This window comes from Mytilus galloprovincialis, chromosome 14, assembly GCF_965363235.1.
Source record: "Mytilus galloprovincialis chromosome 14, xbMytGall1.hap1.1, whole genome shotgun sequence".
Lineage (NCBI taxonomy): Eukaryota > Metazoa > Mollusca > Bivalvia > Mytilida > Mytilidae > Mytilus > Mytilus galloprovincialis.
Genome location: NC_134851.1, coordinates 54,391,855 through 54,414,330, shown reverse-complemented (window position 1 = coordinate 54,414,330; position 22,476 = coordinate 54,391,855). Strand labels below are relative to the sequence as shown.

At 33.5% G+C, this 22,476-nt stretch overlaps 1 protein-coding gene across 1 annotated transcript; it reads right to left on the bottom strand.

Moving 5' to 3' along the window:
* Positions 1 to 7,848: 7,848 nt before the first annotated feature.
* Positions 7,849 to 15,455, bottom strand: LOC143059593 (small ribosomal subunit protein eS26-like). The gene is made up of 4 exons (XM_076233106.1): positions 15,361 to 15,455; positions 13,517 to 13,694; positions 12,718 to 12,851; positions 7,849 to 7,997 (listed from the first exon to the last, which is right to left on the bottom strand). The coding sequence occupies exons 1-4, from the start codon at positions 15,361 to 15,363 to the stop codon at positions 7,869 to 7,871; spliced, it is 444 nt and encodes a 147-aa protein (XP_076089221.1). The 5' UTR covers positions 15,364 to 15,455; the 3' UTR covers positions 7,849 to 7,868.
* Positions 15,456 to 22,476: the final 7,021 nt, after the last annotated feature.

Here is a 22,476-nt window from a genome sequence, read left to right as displayed (position 1 = left end):
GTAAATATCTGAGAATATTTGTTTCAGCATGAAACCTATTTATCCAAAGTGGGGGTGCTCCCATATAATTTTATAACAGCGGAAATACCTGTAAAGAACAAAAAATTGGTTTCTTTCCCCCTTACTTATATTCCCTATCAAAAAATGTTCGTTGTTAGAATAAAGTACAAATAACTTCTGAAGGATTTGCCTTCAACTGCAATTATATTGTATGCTGGCGAAAGAAAAACTATCCATAGCCGCTGCATGTTTATGCACCTGTCCTGATTGATTCAGGGGCCTGTCGTTCAGCTGTTATCTTTATTGATGTTGTTCATAAGTATTTTCCCGTTTGGATATATAAATTTGATCGTTGGTTTTCCTGTTCGAATTGTGTACACTTATAATTTTGGGGTCCTTTATAGCTTGCTGTTTGGTCTGTATCAAAGCCCTGTGTAAAAGGCCGTACTTTGACCTGTGTTTGTTATAATCAGGTTGAGAACAACCCTCCCTCAGACAAGGGGTCATTTTACTGATGTAGAAAAGAAAATAGAAATACCAAGGATTTGCCTAGTTCTTCTATACAAAACACAAAAGTGATACAAAACCTTTGAAAACCTAGAATTTTGTACTCAAAAAGAGGAGAGTTACATCATATTTTAAACAACTTTTTCTAAAAGAGGGGTCCCCTTATTTTGAATAATATTTAACTGTTAATGTAAATGTGTTAATTTAACCATGTTAACATGGTTAAAATCCAGGAATATTACAAAATTCTTGGACATGTTTTGACCATTTAATACCAGATAGATATATAGTTCTTTGAGAAAATATGAGCCCTTTCGTACAAACAAATATATTATAACTTATATTGATCCCTCATAAAACATGTAAAAGGGATATTTATAACATTAAGGGGTTGCCCCCAAACTGATTATGATTTGGATGGAGAATTGTCTCATTATCAGGCACACATACATAGACCAGATTTAATTATTTCTTGGTGAACAGGGAAAAAATACTTCAGAAATTAAAGAAATGTCAAAGTACAAGTGATAAATCAAGTTTTTATATTGTCAAAACCTACTACATGTATTTTATGTTTACAAAAAAAAAAATTTAATCGCTCCCCTTTACTTTTCAAGCTTCGCAACAAAAATTTGCAAATTAAATATTTTTATATTAAAATTTTCAAATCGCTCGCTCGCCCCAAATTTTGGAGTCCAAAAATCCGTAGAACAAGAAATTAAATTGGTGTGGCCTAAGGACAATTTTACATAATTTGTTTATCATGTTGCCAAACTTTAAGTTTAAAACATCTTCTTTTCTAAAACCACTGAACCAATTCCAAACAAACTTAAGCTGAATGATCCTTAGGGTGTCTAGAATAAAGTTTATGTTTTATTTTCTGTTTCGTCTTAAAATATGGCTGCCATGGCTAAAAATAGAACATAGGGGTAAACAGCAGTTTTTTGCTTATATTTCAAAAACCAAAGCAGTTAGAGCAAATCTGATATGGGGTAAAAGTGTTAATAAGGTAAAGACTAAGTTCTATCAGCCCTGAAATTTTTAGATGAACATTTTAAGGAAATTTTGTTGTTTTGGGTTAATTGTTTATGATAAAGATAAACTGCAAACAGCAAAAAATGTTCAGTAAAGTAAGATCTATATAAGTTCATATGACCAAAACTGTCAATTGATCCCTTAAGGAGTTATTGCCCTTTTAAGTCAAATTTTCACAATTTGTGCATCCAGTTACTTAAAAAAAATTCTTCTCCTTTGATACTGCTAAACTTGGGCGGGATGATTTTCAGAGCATCTGTTGTAAACTTTGTATTTTATTTCCTTGTATGTCAAGAAACATAGCCACTATGGCCAAAATGGAACATAGGGGTAAAATGCATTTTTAACTTTCACTCATTAATATATGATCATATATATTGAAAAGCAAAAATAGTTATTGATGAAAGACTTAAGCAAAACATTACAGGTGAGCGATTGAGGCTCATGAGAGCCTCTTGTTTAAAATGGCATTTTCGTTTGATAACGTAAGAAGATTATGTGTGCACATTTTTATGAAAACGTCAATAGTTCATTTTTTTTTTTTATTTGATTAATTTTACAGTAAAAATGATGGTTTTTTTTCTACATTTATGGAAATTTGATTGATATGAGTTATTTAAAAAAAAAAAAAAATGCACAAATTAAAATTCATATGAAACGAGTGACTGGTGAAAAATAATCTTTATCCAATACTTGAACTAATGCATGTATATATCATTCAGGGGCGGATTTAGGCGGGGGCGTGACGGGCGTGCGCCCCCCTAAAATTTGCAAAGCATGGGTTGACTTCAACATATTTAAGTATCAGAAGAGACCATTCAATCTTTTTTCAGTCAGGATCCTACTTCGTCAAAATTATCTCCCCATTACGCCAGTTCATTTTCACAATCGTAAAAATGGAAGCCATTGTAGCGATGACGCGCTACCAATTTTGCTCTTGGAAACCGATAAATTTATCCACATTGCACCAATACGATCCTTATATGTCAGTTATATTTTAAAAGACAAATGTATCAACTAGCTAATGAGCATCAGTTAATGATCTTGTCTGCATTGATTCAACTTAAAACTATTGTCTAATCGGTTGTTAGGTGGAATTTTCGAAAAATCATAAACATTTAAAAAAAATCTAATTAAATATTTCGTGGAAGGGCAGACTAGATTTTTTTAGTGGTTGAAGACTATAAACCCTAGTTATCACACACAAAAAATTAGAATTTTTCGAGGATATGCATTTTCATCATCCAACTTGTAAGACTGTCGTCAAGTACTTTCAGTAAAAAAATAGCTATTCGAACACACCTTCCCTGTTTTTGTGACTCATTAGATAGGTATTTCACTTGACCCATATATTTCATCTTTTAGTACTGTTATTTTTTTGTGTTATAAAGTCAACCTGTAGCTTTAATATATAAAAATGATAGAATCTGAAGCGAGACGATGTATGAAATATTCTTACTTTGAACGATATCAAGACTAAATACTCAACTCAAACACGCCCTAACATAAAAAGGTGCACTCGATTTTCTCTTTTCGATACAATTGTTACCTATTTTTTGGAATTTTTTCTTCAGTCACATAATGGAAGGGCAGACACGAAAATTACTGAACTAATAGATTGATATCTTTTCCGTCCGTGGTAATTTTTTCAAAAAAATCGGAGGTTATGCATTTTTGTCATCCAACTTGAAAGATACCCATGTCGTCGACTTGATATCTAATTGTTCTGCTTAACTATGTACTAGATAAATTGAAAACTTATGCAAATGGTGTTTTTGAAATAAAACACCTCGTAATTGAGAAGAAAATTGCAGTTTTGTTTGTTTCTATTAACTTTTTAAAAATTTGTCACTATAGTAAACAATACAGTAAACATTTATCGCCTTCTCTAATAGAGAGCTTCGATTCTTTTGTTCTATTTCAACCTGGTTTCCGACTGTTTTAACATTCAAAGTATATAAAACAGTCAGTTTAACAGAATCAACGTTATTACTAATCAACTGACCTACACTTTATTAAAGTTCTATAAATAACTTCAAAGGAAGGTGTCAAACTGATGACAAATATAATAGGTTTTTATACGACCGCAAAATTTGAAAATTTTTTCGTCGTATATTGCTATCACGTTGGCGTCGTCGTCGTCTCGTCGTCCGAATACTTTTAGTTTTCGCACTCTAACTTTAGTAAAACTGAATAGAAATCTATGAAATTTAAACACAATGTTTATGACGACAAAAGGAAGGTTGGTATTGATTTTGGGAGTTGAGGTCCCAACAGTTTAGGAATTAGGGGCCAAAAAGGGACCCAAATAAGCATTTTTCTTGGTTTTTGCACCATAACTTTAGTATAAGTAAATAGAAATGTATGAAATTTAAACACAAGGTTTATGACCATAAAAGGAAGGTTGGTATTGATTTTGGGAGTTTTGGTCCCAACAGTTTAGGAATAAAGGGCCCAAAGGGTCCAAAATTAAACTTTGGTTGATTTCATCAAAAATTGAATAATTGGGGTTCTTTGATATGCCGAATCTAACTGTGTATGTAGATTCTTAATTTTTGGTCCCGTTTTCAAATTGGTCTACATAAAGGTCCAAAGGGTCCAAAATTAAACTTAGTTTGATTTTAACAAAAATTGAATCCTTGGGGTTCTTTGATATGCTGAATCTAAAAATGTACTTAGATTTTTGATTATTGGCCCAGTTTTCAAGTTGGTCCAAATCGGGGTCCAAAATTAAACTTTGTTTGATTTCATCAAAAATTGTATAATTGGGGTTCTTTGATATGCCAAATCTAACTGTGTATGTAGATTCTTAATTGTTGGTCCCGTTTTAAAATTGGTCTACATTAAAGTCCAAACGGTCCAAAATTAAACTAAGTTTGATTTTAACAAAAATTGAATTCTTGGGCCTCTTTGATATGCTGAATCTAAACATGTACTTAGATTTTTGATTATGGGCCCAGTTTTCAAGTTGGTCCAAATCAGGATCCAAAATTATTATATTAAGTATTGTGCAATAGCAAGAAATTTTCAATTGCACAGTATTCAGCAATAGCAAGAAATCTTCAATTGCACAGTATTGTGCAATAGCAAGAAATCTTCAATTGCACAGTATTGTGCAATAGCAAATATTTCCAATTGCACAGTATTGCACAATAGCAAGAAATATCTAATTGCACAATATTGTGCAATAGCAAGAAATTCCAATTGGATTTCAATTGGAGTTATCTTTCTTTGTCCAGAATAGTAGTTGAATCAACTTAAATCATTGTTTTATACAATATACAATGTTTATTCACTTTTACTACCAACTGATAGATTAAAACAATCTTTACCATTCAGTAATAACAAGCACTTTTTTTACATTTTAATATTTTATGATGTATTTAAATGAGTAGTTATTGTTGCAAACTTCATTAGAAATTTGAATTGAGATCAGTTTTGAAATAAGGGAAAGGGGGATGTGAAAAAAAATTGGGGGGTCAATTTTTTTCATTTCAGATTTCATAAATAAAAAGAAAATTTCTTCAAACATTTTTTTGAGAGGATTAATATTCAACAGCATAGTGAATTGCTCAAAGGCAAAATTTTTTGTTTAAGTTCATTAGACCACATTCATTCTGTGTCAGAAACCTATGCTGTGTCAACTATTTAATCACAATCCAAATTTAGAGCTGAATCCAGCTTGAATGTTGTGTCCATACTTGCCCCAACCGTTCAGGGTTCAACCTCTGCGGTCGTATAATGCTGCGCCCTGCGAAGCAACTGGTTAGCAGTTGAAGTAAAAACAAATGTTACATTGTATTTGCGGTTTTTATAATCAATTTGTTTGATAATCGAAGTTCCAAAACATCCCTTACTCACTTTCACAATTTCATCATGACACGGTCAAGAAAACAGTGAGATTCTTTTATAATATCCCGGCGTAATGAAAGATAGAAATACTGTTCAAGCGAAAGGTTAGTTTATTAATTTGTTTCTCTGTGTCTATATTTATTTCTCACTTGCAACCTAAATATTTAGCCGAATTCTGTATTACTTACTGTATGCTTGGGATCCCAAAGAAAATAAATATAACTGCGTAAATGCATCTCATTCTGGTTTTAGTTGTTTGTGGCGAACACAGTGAAGTCTGGCACGACCTCCGAAAATCATAAAAGTAAAAAACAGATAGTATGAAAGGACAATTAAAAATCGCTGGTAAAAGTAGAAATTTTCGTTTGAAAATAATATTGGTCAGGTGAGCAATTGTGGTCTGTCTCGTCTCACTTTGCGTCCGTCTGTCCGCACGTCTATCTGTAGATTGTTGTCAGGTGTGGATTAAGGCGGTTTCAGCTTAAAACTTTAATTTCTCGCTAATTTTACCACACAATAGTTCGAGATATCTACATTTCACCTCCTTAGAAGAATATTTCAATAGTTTTACCTAAAAAAACCTCCAAAAATTTTTCGCATCGCTCCGCTGGTCGAAAATAAAACTTTGCGCCCCCCTAACTGGAAATCCTGGATCCGCCCCTGGGGACAAGTTGAGTTATTTCGGATTTTAGTATAAATATTGTTGGGAAATTTTGTAAAAGCAGTCAGTGTTTCGGAAGCGTAACCTCACACTAATCAGGTCATTATACTGGACCTATAAGACTGTCTACCAGTCTACCAGTTGACTGTGTAGTGCGAGACAAAATTTATCTCTGACTCATAATTTAACTTTAGAAAATTATACTTTTGAGAAACTTTTATTTTGAGACTTTTACATTCTGAAATTGAGATTAAGTACATTTTATGATTTAGTAATTTTGGCATTTATTTTATATTTTACATTTTATAGAGAAATAGTTTTACTTTGGATTTGTTATTTTGAATTGATACTTTGTACTTTAATTAGATTATTATTATTTGGCATTGTTTATTGATTGATTTGTTATCATTCATTTAAATCGTTATCGTTAATTAAATTATGAAAACCTTCCTTGCGTTTTAGCTATGCCTATCAGAACATTAAGTCTAGCGATAGACTGACCCCCTGTCCATTGGTTCCAGCACATACGAGATAGCTCCCCCTTATCTAACAGTGCTCTGGAGTGGACCTTGGCGACAGATTCTATGAAAGAGTATGACCTACACACTCATTTGCATGTCCCCTTTGGTATATGTTCTGCCTCTTTTTACAGTATAAAAGAATATATACAAATTTTGAAATATTTTAATAAACAAAGTATTAGAAAAGGTTATTTGGCATAATCCTCTTGACTGGTTGGACTCAAACAGATAATACATTGTAGACAAAAAACTATCACCTTCCTACTTAGAGGCATCATTGCCATTTCAGAAGTGACATTTGTCTACTATCTAGAAACATATTCTTAAATACCGAGACGATATCCTCACAACTTTTGTATGAAAAATTGCTCTATATGTAGGACTCTTTATCATTTCAGCTCCTCTATCCATACATTATCATTAAAAGTGTTTTTCAACGGCTGTTTGGTAGCAATAACTTCGTTTTCGAATATTCCGATAGTTTGTTTCTTATTTCAATACTGTTAAAGCAAATTGCACTATGAAGGGAACCAGATACGGTTGCATATTTCTATAAACAATTTTGAAGAAACGAATTTTAAATTCTCATTTTACACTTACCACAACTGGGGCCTTGTTTCTAGCATTCTAAAAAGAAACAGTTTCGACAAAAACTACGGGGATCATTTAATTTTAGATGTTTGAAGACATGCAATAAAGATGCAAATAATCATTTTCCATGACTTTTCAAGGACTTGTCATTAAAATATAGCTTTCCATGACTTTTAAAGGCCTATTCCCCCCTAAATAAAAATCCATGACTTTTCCAGGATTCCATGCCCCGTACGAACCCTGAAGTTATTATCCTGAAACTAGAAAAATGCTTGTTTTGGACCCCTAATTCATAATCCCTTGGGACCATCATCCCCAACCTTCCTTTTGTGGTATTGAACCTTCTGAAAAAATTTCATGAAGATCTATTCACTTAAACTAAAGTTATTATCCGGAAACCAATGTGTCTTCAGACGACGACATCATACCATTATAAGATCCCAAATTTTTTTTGGGGTCGTATAAAAACAACTAATACTACTTTCAATTATTTGTGAACTAAGAAACAAGTTGACAAAGATGAAAATCTTAGTTTTTCAAAATAGCTTTGTAATGTACACCTAGTACATTGTGTAAAAAAAAAGAAAGAAAAAGGCCCAAGATAATGTGAAGTGAAAGCCATATGAAATGAAGGTATATCAAAAAGACAGACTATAACATCACAAGAAAAATAACACTCAATTCTGTAAGACATTTATTAACTATGATCTTTGTGGGGGACCGCCTCCTCCGCCGCCGCCACCACCTTGACCACCGCCGCCTTGGCCACCACCTCCTCCGGTACCTGCGCTAGCTCCAGCACCTTGTCCTCCTCTGGGTGGACCTCCGTCCTGAAATATAAATAAATGTTTTAAGTCCCTTAAAATCCTTTCTTAATATGTTAAGAACCTTCATAATTCACAGAGAAAGCTCAAATAACATTTGCTTCTTTATTTCTGAATGATTGAAGTCAATTCGAACAACAGACTTCCAAATTTCTAATTCAAATCAAATACAAAATTATGAAATTTATACAGGCCAGATATCTTGCATATTAATGAAAGATATATATATATATATGAAATAAAAGCTGTGCTAAAGCTTTGCATGCTAAAATTTATAAAAGCTAGGTAGGTAGACGCATATTATTTATTCAAACTATTTAACTAGTTTTACTAAATATTAGTGTTCAGTGTCCAATGTTTTAAGCCATTGGCCCATTTTGGCATAAAAGTGCTTTTCAATATAAAAGTAAAGTATTAACTTTTTATCTACCACAGGCAATCATATAGTTCACTACTACACACATCTTATTAGTTAGCTACTGCAGCTGATTTGTAGGTTAACTACCAGAGATAATTTGCAGTGATAATTTTTACGGGGGTGCAATTAGATATGAAATTATTAAGCAATTACTGTATAGAAATTAAAAATAAAAAATGTATTTAATTCTCAATTGTTTGAATTTTTATATTTCTGATTTTGATCCAATTATGTTCACTAATAATCCAATAAAATATGCCCAAATGCCGATATCTAACTTCGGTTCCTCGCTTAGCTATTTTCGGATAACTGATATAACTGCCGACACTTCAAACTTCACTTTCGTCTATATCACATTGCTTAAAACACTAAAATCCTTCATCTTCTTCCTCCGATTCAAAGAATGAAGCCCATTGATTGGCCATTGTTTCAATTGCAATTCTCAACGAAAACACGTGTTAACCAGGTGCTCCGCAGGGCGCAGCTTTATACGACCGCAGAGGTCGAACCCTGAACAGTTGGGGCAAGTATGGACAAAACATTCAAGCATGATACAGCTCTGAATTTGGATTGTGATCAAATTTTTGACATTACATGGGTTTTTTTTACACAAAACAAATGCCAAGATTTTACAAATCAATTAAAGATTTCTTCTTCAAACTTTTTAAATCTAAAATTAAATAGTTGACACAGCATAGGTTTCTGACACAGAATGAATGTGGTCTAATGAACTTAAAAGGTTTTTTTTTGCCTTTGAGCAAATCACTATGCTGTTGAATATTAATCCTCTCAAAAAAATGTTTGAAGAAATTTTCATTTTATTTATGAAATCTGAAATGAGAAAAATTTAACCCCCCCCCCCTTTTTTTTCACATCCCCGTTTCCCTTTTTCAAAACTGATATCAATTCAAATTTCTAATGGAGTTTGCAACAAGAACTACTCATTTAAATACATCATAAAATATTAAGATGTAAAAAAACTGCTTGTTATCACTGAATGGTAAAGATTATTTAAATTTATCAGTTGGTAGTAAAAAGTGTATATACATTGTATATTGTATATAACAAAGATTTAAGTTGATTCTGGACAAAGAAAGATAACTCCAATTAAAAAAAATTCTTGCTATTGCACAATATTGTGCAATAGGATATTTCTTGCTTACTATTCTGGCCAAAGAAAGATAACTCTAATTAAAAAAAAATTTGCTATTTCACAATATTGTGCAATTAGATATTTCTTGCCATTGCACAATACTGTGCAATTGAAAAGACTTGCTATTGCACAATACTTAATATAATAATTTTAGATCCTGATTTGGACCAACTTGAAAACTGGGCCCATAATCAAAAATCTAAGTACATGTTTAGATTCAGCATATCAAAGAGGCCCAAGAATTCAATTTTTGTTAAAATCAAACTTAGTTTAATTTTGGACCCTTTGGACTTTAATGTAGAATTTGAAATTTGAAAACAGGACCAAAAATGAAGAATCTACATACACAGTTAGATTTGGCATATCAAAGAACCCCAAGGATTCAATTTTTGATGAAATCAAACAAAGTTTAATTTTGGACCCTTTGGACCTTAATGTAGACCAATTTGAAAACTGGACCAAAAAACTTCAATAATCAAGAATCTAAGTACATTTTTAGATTCAACATATCAAAGAACCCAACCGATTCATTTTTTGTCAAAATCAAACTAAGTTTAATTTTGGACCCTTTGGACCTTAATGTAGACCAATTTGAAAACGGGACCAAAAGTTGAGAATCTACATATACAGTTAGATTTGGCATATCAAAGAACCCCAATTATTCAATTTTGATGAAATCAAACAAAGTTTAATTTTGGACCCTTTGGGCCCCTTTTTCCTAAATTGTTGGGACCAAAACTCCCAAAATTAATACCAACCTTCCTTTTATAGTCATAAGCCTTGTGTTTAAATTTCATAGATTTGTATTTACTTATACTAACATTATAGTGCGAAAACCAAGAAAAATGCTTATTTGGGTCCCTTTTTGGCCCCTAATTCCTAAACTGTTGGGTCCTAAACTCCCAAAATCAATACCAACCTTCCTTTTGTGGTCATAAACATTGTGTTTAAATTTCATAGATTTCTATTTACTTAACCTAAGGTTATTGTGCAAAAACCAAGAAAAATGCTTATTTGGGCCCTTTATTGGCCCCTTATTCCTAAACTATTGAAACCAAAACTCCCAAAATCAATCCCAATCTTTCTTTTGTGGTCATAAACCTTGTGTCAAAATTTCATAGATTTCTATTAACTTAAACTAAAGTTATGGTGCGAAAACCAAGAAAATGCTTATTTGGGCCCTTTTTGGCCCCTTATTCCTAAAATGTTGGGACCAAAACTCCCAAAATCAATACCAACCTTCCTTTTATGGTCATAAACCTTGTGTTAAAATTTCATAGATTTCTATTCACTTTTACTAAAGTTAGAGTGCGAAAACTAAAAGTATTCGGACGCCGGACGACGACGACGACGACGACGACGACGACGCCGACGCCAACGTGATAGCAATATACGACGAAAATTTTTTCAAAATTTGCGGTCGTATAAAAACAATGTATTTTAATGTAAACATATTACCTTTCAATGAAAAGGAATATACGAATTGAAAGCTTATTCATTTATAAAACCGAATTTGATTGGTTCATTTCGGGATTCCCCCTAGGTATTGTCCAATCTAAAGAGTTTTAACAGTGGTATATTTTACGGGATTATCTGTCAACGCGACTGTGCATGCATTGTTTACAGCGGATAGATCAGTAACTGCGAATACACAGGTGACCCGGCAAGCAGATTTATCAGTCACTACGAACTAAACGGTGTTAATTACCGCGTATAAATATGTCAGTGGTAGATAAAGAGTTAATCATGTTAGTTATGTATAAGCAATCAATCAATATTGGTAATTTCCAAGACTTATAAAATGATCATAATTGAGAATACAAGAAATCCAAGTTGTACATTTTAACTTCATTTACAAAATTAAAGAACCTTAGTGAGCACGCTCACATACCCCACGTCCCCACATTGTCATTGGAGAAATAAAATATGTGTAAGAAAAAAAAATTGTATAAGAAAAAAAAATTGAGTCATAATTTCCTGTCAATATGCACATAGTTTGTCCTTATTATCTACAAAGTTTTTATGAAATTATGTTGTGTGGTTTCAGAGGAGTTGCGATGACAAACTGTTGCAGAAGTACATTGAAACAAATAAGTTCAAAGGGGTGCAACTCCTAGAAAAAAAATTGAATCATAATTTCCTGTCGATATGCACATCTACAAAGTATGTCCTTATTATCTGAAAAGGTTTCATGAAATACTGTTGTGTGGTTTGAGAGGAGTTGCGATGACAAAAGGTTGCAGTAGTATATTGGGCAAATATGTTCAAAGGGGCGTAACTCCTGGAAAAAAATTGAATCGTAATTTCCTGTCGATATGCACATCTACGTAGTATGTCCTTATTATCTGAAAAGGTTTCATGAAATTCTGTTGTGTGGTTTGAGAGGAGTTGCGATGACAAACTGTTGCAGTAGTACATTAGAGTAAATAAGTTCAAAGGGGCGTAACTCCTAGAAAAAAAATTGAATCGCAATTTCCTGTCGATATATGCACATCTACGTAGTATGTCCTTATTATCTGAAAAGGTTTCATGAAATTCTGTTGTGTGGTTTGAGAGGAGTTGCGATGACAAACTGTTGTAGTAGTACATTAAAGTAAATAAGTTCAAAGGGGCGTAACTCCTAGAAAAAAAATTGAATCGCAATTTCCCGTCGATATGCACTACATAGTATGTCCTTATTATCTGAAAAGGTTTCGTGAAATTCTGTTGTGTGGTTTGAGAGGAGTTGCGATGACAAACTGTTGCAGTAGTACATTAAAGTAATAAGTTCAAAGGGGCGCAACTCCTAGAAAAAAAATTGAATAGCAATTCCCCGTCGATATGCACAACTACATAGTATGTCCTTATTATCTGAAAAGGTTTCGTGAAATTCTGTTGTGTGGTTTGAGAGGAGTTGCGATGACAAGAAACAGGACTGACGGACGGACGGGTCAAAAACATTATACCCTCCGCAACCCGTTGCGTGGGGTATAATAAAACTCAAGAAATTACAATTTAGAACTCTGAATAATTATATTTCTAACTAAAGCTTTCAGTTACACAGCCTTCCAATATTCCATTTTGGAAATTAATTAAAGCATCTCAGCAGGTATACTATTTGTGCAACTTTTACCTATACAATGTGCTTAAAATGTTGTGGCTAGGATAAAACTTACCATTCTTGGTCTGAATCTCAGTGGGGGTGATCTGTCTTTACGTGCCTCTCGTGATCTGTTTCTCACTACTTTTGAATGGATTGCACAGGACACACAGTACAGTAGCTTAGCATATAGCTTGGGCAATGCATATACTGAAATAATAGTTGATCAACATTAATATTTTCTTTCGGTAACTAACAAATATTCTTTTTATCAACACAACATTATATAGGGCTTATTTTAAAAATCAAACTTTCAACTCTTTGTTGCTATTTGATTTTTTCGTAAGCAAACTATCCTAAATGAGGACAATCTAAATCATGTGAAGCTGGCCTAAGATGAAAACAGCAGATTTAAATCTCTTTAAAGAGGGGAAAGTTTTATTTAGTTTTGTTTTTATATCAATAATTACCCCATTGGCATCATGAAATATAAGTGAACACACCACTTTTTTTCCAACCGATTGTGCAGGACCCTCACAAGACTCAAGCTTGTAAAAAAACCCACACTATGTCCTTGGTCAAGGGTGGATAGTAGTCTCAAAGGCATTCACAACACATCCCCTTATTCTTATATTTAAATGTCAATGAGTCCACAGAATTTTGTTTTTTATTTCACTACTGAATCATTTTAATACCAATAACCACCAGTGGCGGATCCATAATTTGTCATAAGTGAGGGCCCGCTCCAGTCACGCTTCAATGATTCCCTTTATAAGCAACCAATTTTTTTCCCAAAAAGGGGGGAACCGGGCCCTCTTCCCTTAAACCGCCTCTGACCACATCAACAAGTGAAAAATATTCTACAATAAACCTACCATCATATACACTGGCATCAGAGATATCTCTGACAGCTGCTGCCTCCACAATATTTCTAATGACAAACTTCTTGATGGCCTTGTCTTTGGGAACACAGCGGGCACAGTTAGTACATCTTACATGCTTCGTGTGCCCGCGCCCTTTTTTGCTGCGTCCATTATTACGACGCTTGGAAGTCTGAAATGATGAAAGGAATAAAAATAATCTAAATAGGCTTTTTTTTTTATTGGTGAGCATAAATGAACGTCTTTAACAAATGTAGACATAATCACAGGTCAGGGACAACCAATAAAATAACAGGTGAATAATTAGTCCAATTAATTATGACATCTTGAAAGGCTATTATATTTTTTTTCTTTGACGCCTTACATTTTTTGTACATCAACGTCATAACGCCGAACTCATATTTTCAGATGGACTTCGAGAGGGATTTTACATTTAGCTGATTTATCCCAAAGATGCTTCATTTTGGGAGTATAAAATATATTTTTAAACCAAACTCGGTAAAATTTGACTGACCTGAATTTCCAGATAATATATATATATAAAACAAAGGTTCCGGAAATTCAGGTATGTCAAATTTTACAGAGTTTGGTGCAAAAATTATTTTATAATATCCTAAAAAGAAATCAGATAACGTTTTAAAAAAGCAGTCGACAAGTTCCCGCCTAGGTTGGAATTGTAACTTATTTTATTATTACTCTAGGGATTAATTGGAAATAATTTGCACAAACACATTAAAGGTCAAAATTTATACATATGCAATTTTTTTTTAGCTATAATGAAAATATTAGGATGGCTAAATTGGGTCTCAGTCCAACCGAAAATGGTGACTTCAGCATTATGAAGTCGCAGGAAGGCCTCAAAACAAAAATTTAAAATAGCCTTCCAAGACTTCATAAATATTTGGACTAATGAATAATATATCACTTTCCAGGTTGGAATTGGCATGTGCCACATATGAAGCAGGATCTGCTTTCCCTTCGGGAGCACTGGAGATCACCCTTAGTTTTTGCTGGGTTCGTGTTGCTTGGTCTTTTAATTTGCTGTGTACTATTGCTTGTCTGTCTTTTCCTTTATCGCAATCGCATACAGTTTTTCAATCTATGAGTTTGAATGACAATGATCATCTGGTACAGCTAATTACAAATTTTTTGAAAGGTTTTTTCATCTATTTGCTTTGAAGCCTTCCTACAAGGGTTGGTTTCTCTAATATAATGAAGGATAATGTAGAGTTAAAAATAGGAAAAACGCAAAATCGTTAAGACGGATAATAATGAACTAGTTACTACTCCAGTAAACCAGGTCCAGGGTCAATTTGAGAGAACAAATGATAGGACGTTGCCATTGGCATGGTGACAAAGATATTAGCTAGTTTGGGCTTGTACACGTTTAAAAAAAAAGGTCCAGTTAGTTCATTGAAACCCATCATTTCAAAGTTTAGTATTGTATAATTTATAAAACAATAAAACATGCTCGAAAAATTAGAACGACGACAATGTCTCTTACAATTTAAATGAATCAATATCTTTGAAATTGACCATCGTCATCAGTAATGTTTAGCAGAGGTTTCATAGTTTTGAGCTGTACTAAAGAATAAACAGTTTCTTGTGGTGTGAAATCAACCAAATTAATTTTTTTATCGAATACATGGACACCCTTTCCTTTAGACGTTATAGAAACAAGTATTGAACTTTAAAACCCACTTAAAATTAGTTTTACGTTATCTTGTCATTGAATAAGTTACAACTATATATCTTTTTTACATTGTGACTGTTTATACAATATCACAAATACCAAATTTTCATTAAAAATATAAAGAGCACATGGCTATGCGACCTACCATGTCGACTACCACATGGAAAAGACTTGCACAAGGATATCACCGGAAGACTTGACTGATATTAGAGTAATGAACACGGTATTAAGTAATATATAGATATAATAAATTAAAATCGATAAAATTAAAAGATAAATTAAAATTGGTTCAATATTTTGTACATTCAATCAAATATAAGTATAAACTATTTAGCACTATTTTGTTTCTTGCCGGAAACAGTACTACGGTAAATGATTTACTGGTTATACTGGTAACCTTACTAAATCCCATGTGGGATTTGAAACAAGACGTTTCGACCTTATTCGTTTCGGCCCTAAACTGAAGAAATAATAAAGTAGTTTTATTTAGAGTCAAGATCGTATACAAAAAGGATAATAAACACAAACGGATTTTTGTAAAACATTTCTGAAAAATTTCTCCTGAAAGTGTTCTTGATATGTATAAAAGAGGGAAGAAAGATACCAAAGGGACAGTCAAACTCATAAATCTAAAACAAACCGCTGACAACGCCATGGCTAAAAATGAAGGTATCAGGTCCGTTCGCGCCCAATATACTTTCGCACCCTACACGTTCGCACCTCGCACGTTCGCACTCAAGGTCCGTTCGCACTCTACACGTTCGCGCCCAATTTTAATTCAAATTCCAGTTGAATAATTGGAAAATCATCATTGTTGTTTTTAATTGCTTTCGTGTAAATACTGAATGTATCTATAGCTTGGTATGAGTAAAAGATTGAGGATTATAAATGAAAAACACAAAAGATAATTGTTTTTAACAGCTTGGTCCCTTTGATCTGAAACAATGAAACAATAAAATATAGTAATACAATATTATAACCAAAACATGATAAAATTTATTCAAGACTCAAAAAAAAAAAAACGTAGTCAGAATCTCACTTCATTTTGAAACAAGTCAATGAAACAAAGTTATACATGTTATAGTAATACACTAACCAAAACATGATAAAGAGTTATTCAACACAAAATAAAACGTTGACAGAATCCCACTTTATTTAGAAAGGAATATTTTTTTTTTTTAACAATACACTATCCAAAACATGATTAAGATTTATTCAACACAAAAAAATGCTGTATCACTTTATTTTGAGACAATGAAAACAATAATACTTATAAGAATACTACTTGATTACAAAGTTGAAATTGGGCGCGAACATGTAGGGTGCGAACGGACTTTGGGTGCGAACATGTAGGGTGCGAAAGTGAAAGGGGGCGAACATGAGCGGGTGCGAACGTGAATGGGCGCGAACGGACCCGGATTCAAAAATGAAAAAGACAAACAGAAAAACAATAGTACACATGACACAACATAGAAAACTAAAGAATAAACAACACGAACCCCACCAAAAACTAGGGGTGATCTCTGGTGCTCCGGAAGGGTAAGCAGATCCTGCTCCACATGTGGCACCTGTCGTGTTGCTTATGTGATTACAAATCCGGTAAATAGTCTAATTCGGTAGGTCACATTCATGAAAGGGAAGGGGATTGTAGTTAAGACGTAAGAAACATATCCGATATCATTTGTGAAACGGTTATTCCGTTATTCCATAACGGTCAACCAACTCGTGATGGTGTCCGTAAAATTTACGAAGGGATGATTTCAACTTCACCATTTTGAACTCTTGGTTTAATAGCTTCCTTGTGAGCAGTAACCCTCTATCAAGAAAATCATGATAGGAAATGCAAGCACGGGAATATCGTATCAATTGGGAGATATATGCAGGTGCTGCTGGAATGTTGCTACTTAGAAATGGAAAGTTCACAATTGGGAAGCTGAAATTCTTTGGAAATAATTATTTTTTAACAAACTGAAAGTTTCAAGATTTTAGGAAAAGAACGGCATTTTTTTTTCAGTTATATTTAGTCAAATTAAAAAAAAATCAATGTTGCCTTTTTCATTAAAATTAATTAGTACAAATATTCTTCATACGTAATCAAACCTAATGCTTATATATGTACGCGTTTTTAAGGCCATTATTACAGTCGAAAATGCACATTTTCCCGATATGCCACAGCAGAGACATATATACACATTGACTTCGCGAATATTTTATGATAACTGATTATTTCTTCCTTTAACGGCAACTTTTACAACTGTTTCAGTATTTGTGTTTGGTGAAACCTCAGTGGGATATAAAATATATGACATTATATTATATGGTCGGAGTATAATAGTCCCAGGAAAAACTATCAATTTTGAATTTGAAGTTGAATTTGAAGCAGACGGCGTAAACTGAAATCTACTGACGATATATTCCAGACTTTGGTCAATGGTACATACTTCTTTGGATTAGTCAGTGAGCGTTTTCTTGACTGTGTTGTATTATTTAAGGGATGACTGTAATATTTTTTTCTGTCTATGAGGAAATAACATAAACAATTTGGTGCACACTGAATAACTGAATATCAGTTTTTTTCAAAAGTCAATTAAACCCCATATTTACCGAAACAGAAGACAGTAATTGTTTTATTCCATATTCCGAGAGAAAAAAATGTATATTTAATGACAAACATATACCAAAACAAATTTTGCATGAAACATTTTACCATAACGTTGCATGTATATAAAAGCGCGTGACGTTTAGCGCGGTGAATAACACTCTCTTAAGCCCTAGTCCCACTTGACCACGATCGCACCACGCTCACCACGATCTAAAATAAATGCAGATCGTGGTGAGGTCGCGGTATAAGCGGCATGAAAATGAATATTTTCGTTGCCTCCACGATGCTACTACGTCCTCATTACGCTTCTACAACGACCCCGCTACGATTATACCACGTTCTCACCGCGCTTATTCTGCGACCTCACTACGCTTATCAAGATCTTTCTACGCTCATCACGTTTTCACTACGACCATACCACGAGCTATCCGATTGCAACACGATCTTACCTCGCTTCTACTGCGATTATAGCACGTTCTTTCCACGATTATACTACGTTCTTTCCACGATTATACTACGTTCATACCGCAATCTTACTACGTTCACAGCAATAGCGTCAACATCGTGTTCCATATCAATACGATTCCTTTCTTTCTATTTCTGATTAATACGTAGATTTCTCGGAAACGACATGTCTTGCCACCAATACATAAAGAACACTTGGGAGTGGCGGTAGGGTGATAGAGGCAGAGGGAGCTTTGATAGTAATGAATCCTGATCCAGCAGAGATGTCGGACCGACCAATCCAACCTGAATCGCAAACCTATTGCTGGTCCATCATGCTCAAATGACGATGTAAGTGAACGATATCAGGGATGCCACAGATGTGTCGATATAAAAAAAAAGATGTGGTATGATTGCCAATGAGACAACTACCCACACGAGACCAAAATGACATAGAAAGTAACAACTATAGGTCACCGTATGGCCTTCAACAATGAGCATAGCCCATACCGCATAGTCAGCAATAAAAGGCCCCGAAATGACAATGTAAAACAATTCAAACGAGAAAAAACTAACGGCCTTAGGTCGAGCTGTTACAGAAAAAGGACAAGAGGTTCAAATTACATACAGACAAACAAAACCTGGAGAGCTTTTATATATTTTATGTGACAATGATTAAGAGCATGATGGTCGTAGTATGAACGTAGTCAGGTCGTAAGAAGAGCGTGACGAGGACGGCATGGGCGTGCTAGAATCGTACTGTGATCTTGAACAGCGTGGTGTAAACGTGGTATAGTCGTAGTAAAAGGGTAGTTGGGTCGCAGTGAGAACGTGATGGTCGTAGTGAGGTCGTAATAACATCGCTGTGAGATCGTAGCGCAGTCTCTCCGAATAGAATCACGCTTTCACTACGCTCTCGCTACGATGCTACAGCGACCTTTGCGATCTTAGCACGACCTTGGTGCGCGCTCACTACACTTCTACTACGACTCGATTTCGCCACGACCACACCACGATTGTTTTGAACATGTTCAAAGTTTGCCACGCTCATCACGATCTTGAAGACCTCACCACGACAGTGATACGACCTTACTGCGATCTACACGATCGCACTACGATCGTCAAAATCTACATTTTTTTCACAGATCGTAGTGCGATCGTGGCCTAGTGGGACTGCGGTATTAAGTGAATATGCTTTTTTTAATTCAAAATCCAGTTCATATAGAGAAAACTACTAATTTAATATCAATATGGAATAATTAATTATATTTCGCTTTTAGCAGCAAATACAGGCGCGTATCCAAAAGGGGGCGGGGTTCTGGGGGTTGGAACCCCCCTTTTTTTGGATGAATTATTCACTTACAAACGAATAATTCGACCTCATTGAATACATATTCATGTGAACTTCAATTAAACCCCTTAGCTAGATATGGATTACAAATGATTAATTTGTGTTCTGTTATTAAAAAAAATCGAAAAATTGCATTTTTTAACCTATAGCATGAAATCGAACAGACAATCTAATTAAAGTATTGATCTCTGATAGGTAGTGTAACGTAATCAGAGATCAATATTTTAATTAGATTGTCGAACAGACATAGAAAAATTCATTTGCACGAGGACCATATCTATGTATGTTTATGTATGTCTATATCGTGTTATGTGACCGTCGGTAGTTTCCAAGGTCATCTCGATAGTTAATTAGATGGCGTCTAGACTAAATTACACCCGAAATTTTGAGAATATACATTTATGATTTGGAAATATGTTTTAGTATGTTATCAATCTAGTTTGAGAATTTGAGTCAAATCAGTGCGCGTATATGAATATGATTTTGACAGCTAGTGCTCCAAACAAATATCAAGTATCTGTTGTTGTACGAACTTTGCAATTTAAGGGAAATAACTCTTATAGTAAAAAACTATAAAAGAATGTTAAAAATTGCTTTTTTTACTTGTAGAAAGAAAATAAGTTCGGTGTCACCTTTTTCTTTTAATTTTCATACCGCATATGATAAAACCAGCTTCTTATTATTTTATTTCAAACCACTTATTTCTAAGATTTTTTCCATACTAACGAAGTTTTCTTAACTTGAATAATCTATGCAAAATTGCGCAATTTTGAACAACTTATAGCTTGAATATAGCACGTAATACATAAAACATACTGTCTGCATGATTTGAGAAATGAACGACGTATAAAATAAATTAAAGTAAGCATCCATAAATTAGAGATACAGTTTAATAGTTAAATTATTTTCATGAGAATTTTACAGAATGAGCCTTACTTTTACAGATGAAGAAAAATGCTTTAAAAAATCTGTATAATTTTGCACCCCATTATTCTCTTATCTATTTTTTCCTCTTTTTTTAATTGTTTTTAGCCCTTGAATCAGCATTGTTGCCCATTATTCTGTACTCTGTAAAACTCATCCTGTCTCATCAATTTAACATATGGCCATGGTGTTGTCTGAGTTTTTCTGTTCTTGGTTTATTATGTTAATGAGGTTCCGCTAATATTAAAAGTGTTTATTGTCATTCAAAACTATCATATAGACTTGTTCAATTAAAAAAAATTAAAGAGATGCGGGGCCTTTTATATCTGACTATGCGGTGCGGTATGGGCTTTGTTCATTGTTGAAGGCCGTACGGTGACCTATAGTTGTTAATTTCTGTGTCATTTTTGGTATCACTTGGAGAGTTGTCTCATTGGCCATTATGCCACATCGTCTTTTTTTTTTTTTTTTTTATATATAAACGAAGTTACGTGACACCGTTCAACATGAAGTAAGGAAATAATTCGTCTTTTAGAGTACATTCATCCATAATTTATACTCTTCAGTTGACTTCATCTGACTTGTCTCATTCAATTAAAATGGTTTCTATAAGCAGGTGTTGACTATTTGGTAAACGTGACACCGTTCAACATGAAGTAAGGAAATCAGTTCGTCTTTCAGAGTACATTCGTCCATAATTTACTCTCAAACTGATTTGTCTCATTTAATTAAAATGGTTTCCAAGAAAGTGTAGACTATTTGGTAAACGTGACACAGTTCAGCATGAAATTAAGGAAATCGTTTGTCATCAAAAATTTACAGAAGTACATTCGTCCACTCAGTTTACTCTTCAATTATTTCCAATATCGAAAGACCCAAAAGAGCACAGCAACAACATTTTACGCCGCGATAATGACTTCCTTCCTGTTCAATTAAAAAGGCATGTCTACGTTAAATGCATGACTATTAACCTAAAATGGCTTCTCTTTTTCTTAAGTCTAGACTTATAATTTACAGAATAGTTTTTAGGTTGATAAATATAAGTATGTCTTCTGCAAGCTGTTATGCTATTTTAACAAATTGTTAAGATATGTTAATTTCCTGACCGAAAGCAGCACTCCCCATTTATATCAATGAGTACTTTTAAGTTTCTCATATATAGATCTGGAATGAGAAAATGGTAGATATAGTATATCAAGATGTAGAACACAGTTAAGTTTGTTTTTTGTAAATTGTTTCGTATATATATAAATTCGATCGTTAGTTTTCTCAACTGATTTGTTTCATATTTTTAATGTCGGGAACTTTTATGAGGTTTTCTCGTCGTTGAAGGACGTATGGTTGCCGAGAACTGCATCCAATTCATATGAAAATGGGTGGATAGTTGTCTCATTGGCAATAATACCACATCTCCTTAATTTTATTTCGACACTCGAGCCCTATAAAGGCATTATAGCTATTTAGTTCAGTCAAACTAAGTTTGAACCTTAAACTAATTGCAACAGAAAATGTGTTAGTTCTAATCTATAGCATTAAGCCCCAATTATACACAGAAAAAAAGTCCCATAAAATCTAACTCGAAGGAAAACTCAAATTTTGCATTTTTAATTTCTTATGGGAATTAACATTGGAAAGCAAAAAATAAGTTTTTTTTTGGTCAAATTTTGATTGGTTTTCTTAAAATCCATGTAAAATATGATACTTTGATGGGGTTATAAGTTCGTATTTGACAATCTTATATAATATCCTGCTTATGAAATGTACAAAACTGAAGCGTTATGGGTATTTTTTATTTTTTTGCACATTTTTCATTTATATAGAAATTGCAAATTTATGGCAATGTGACATTTTGAAAAAAACAATGTGAATATTTGGTATTGTTTATATCTGTAAAATACATTTGTTCAGCATCTACCTTGTTTAAAGAAACCACACAAACA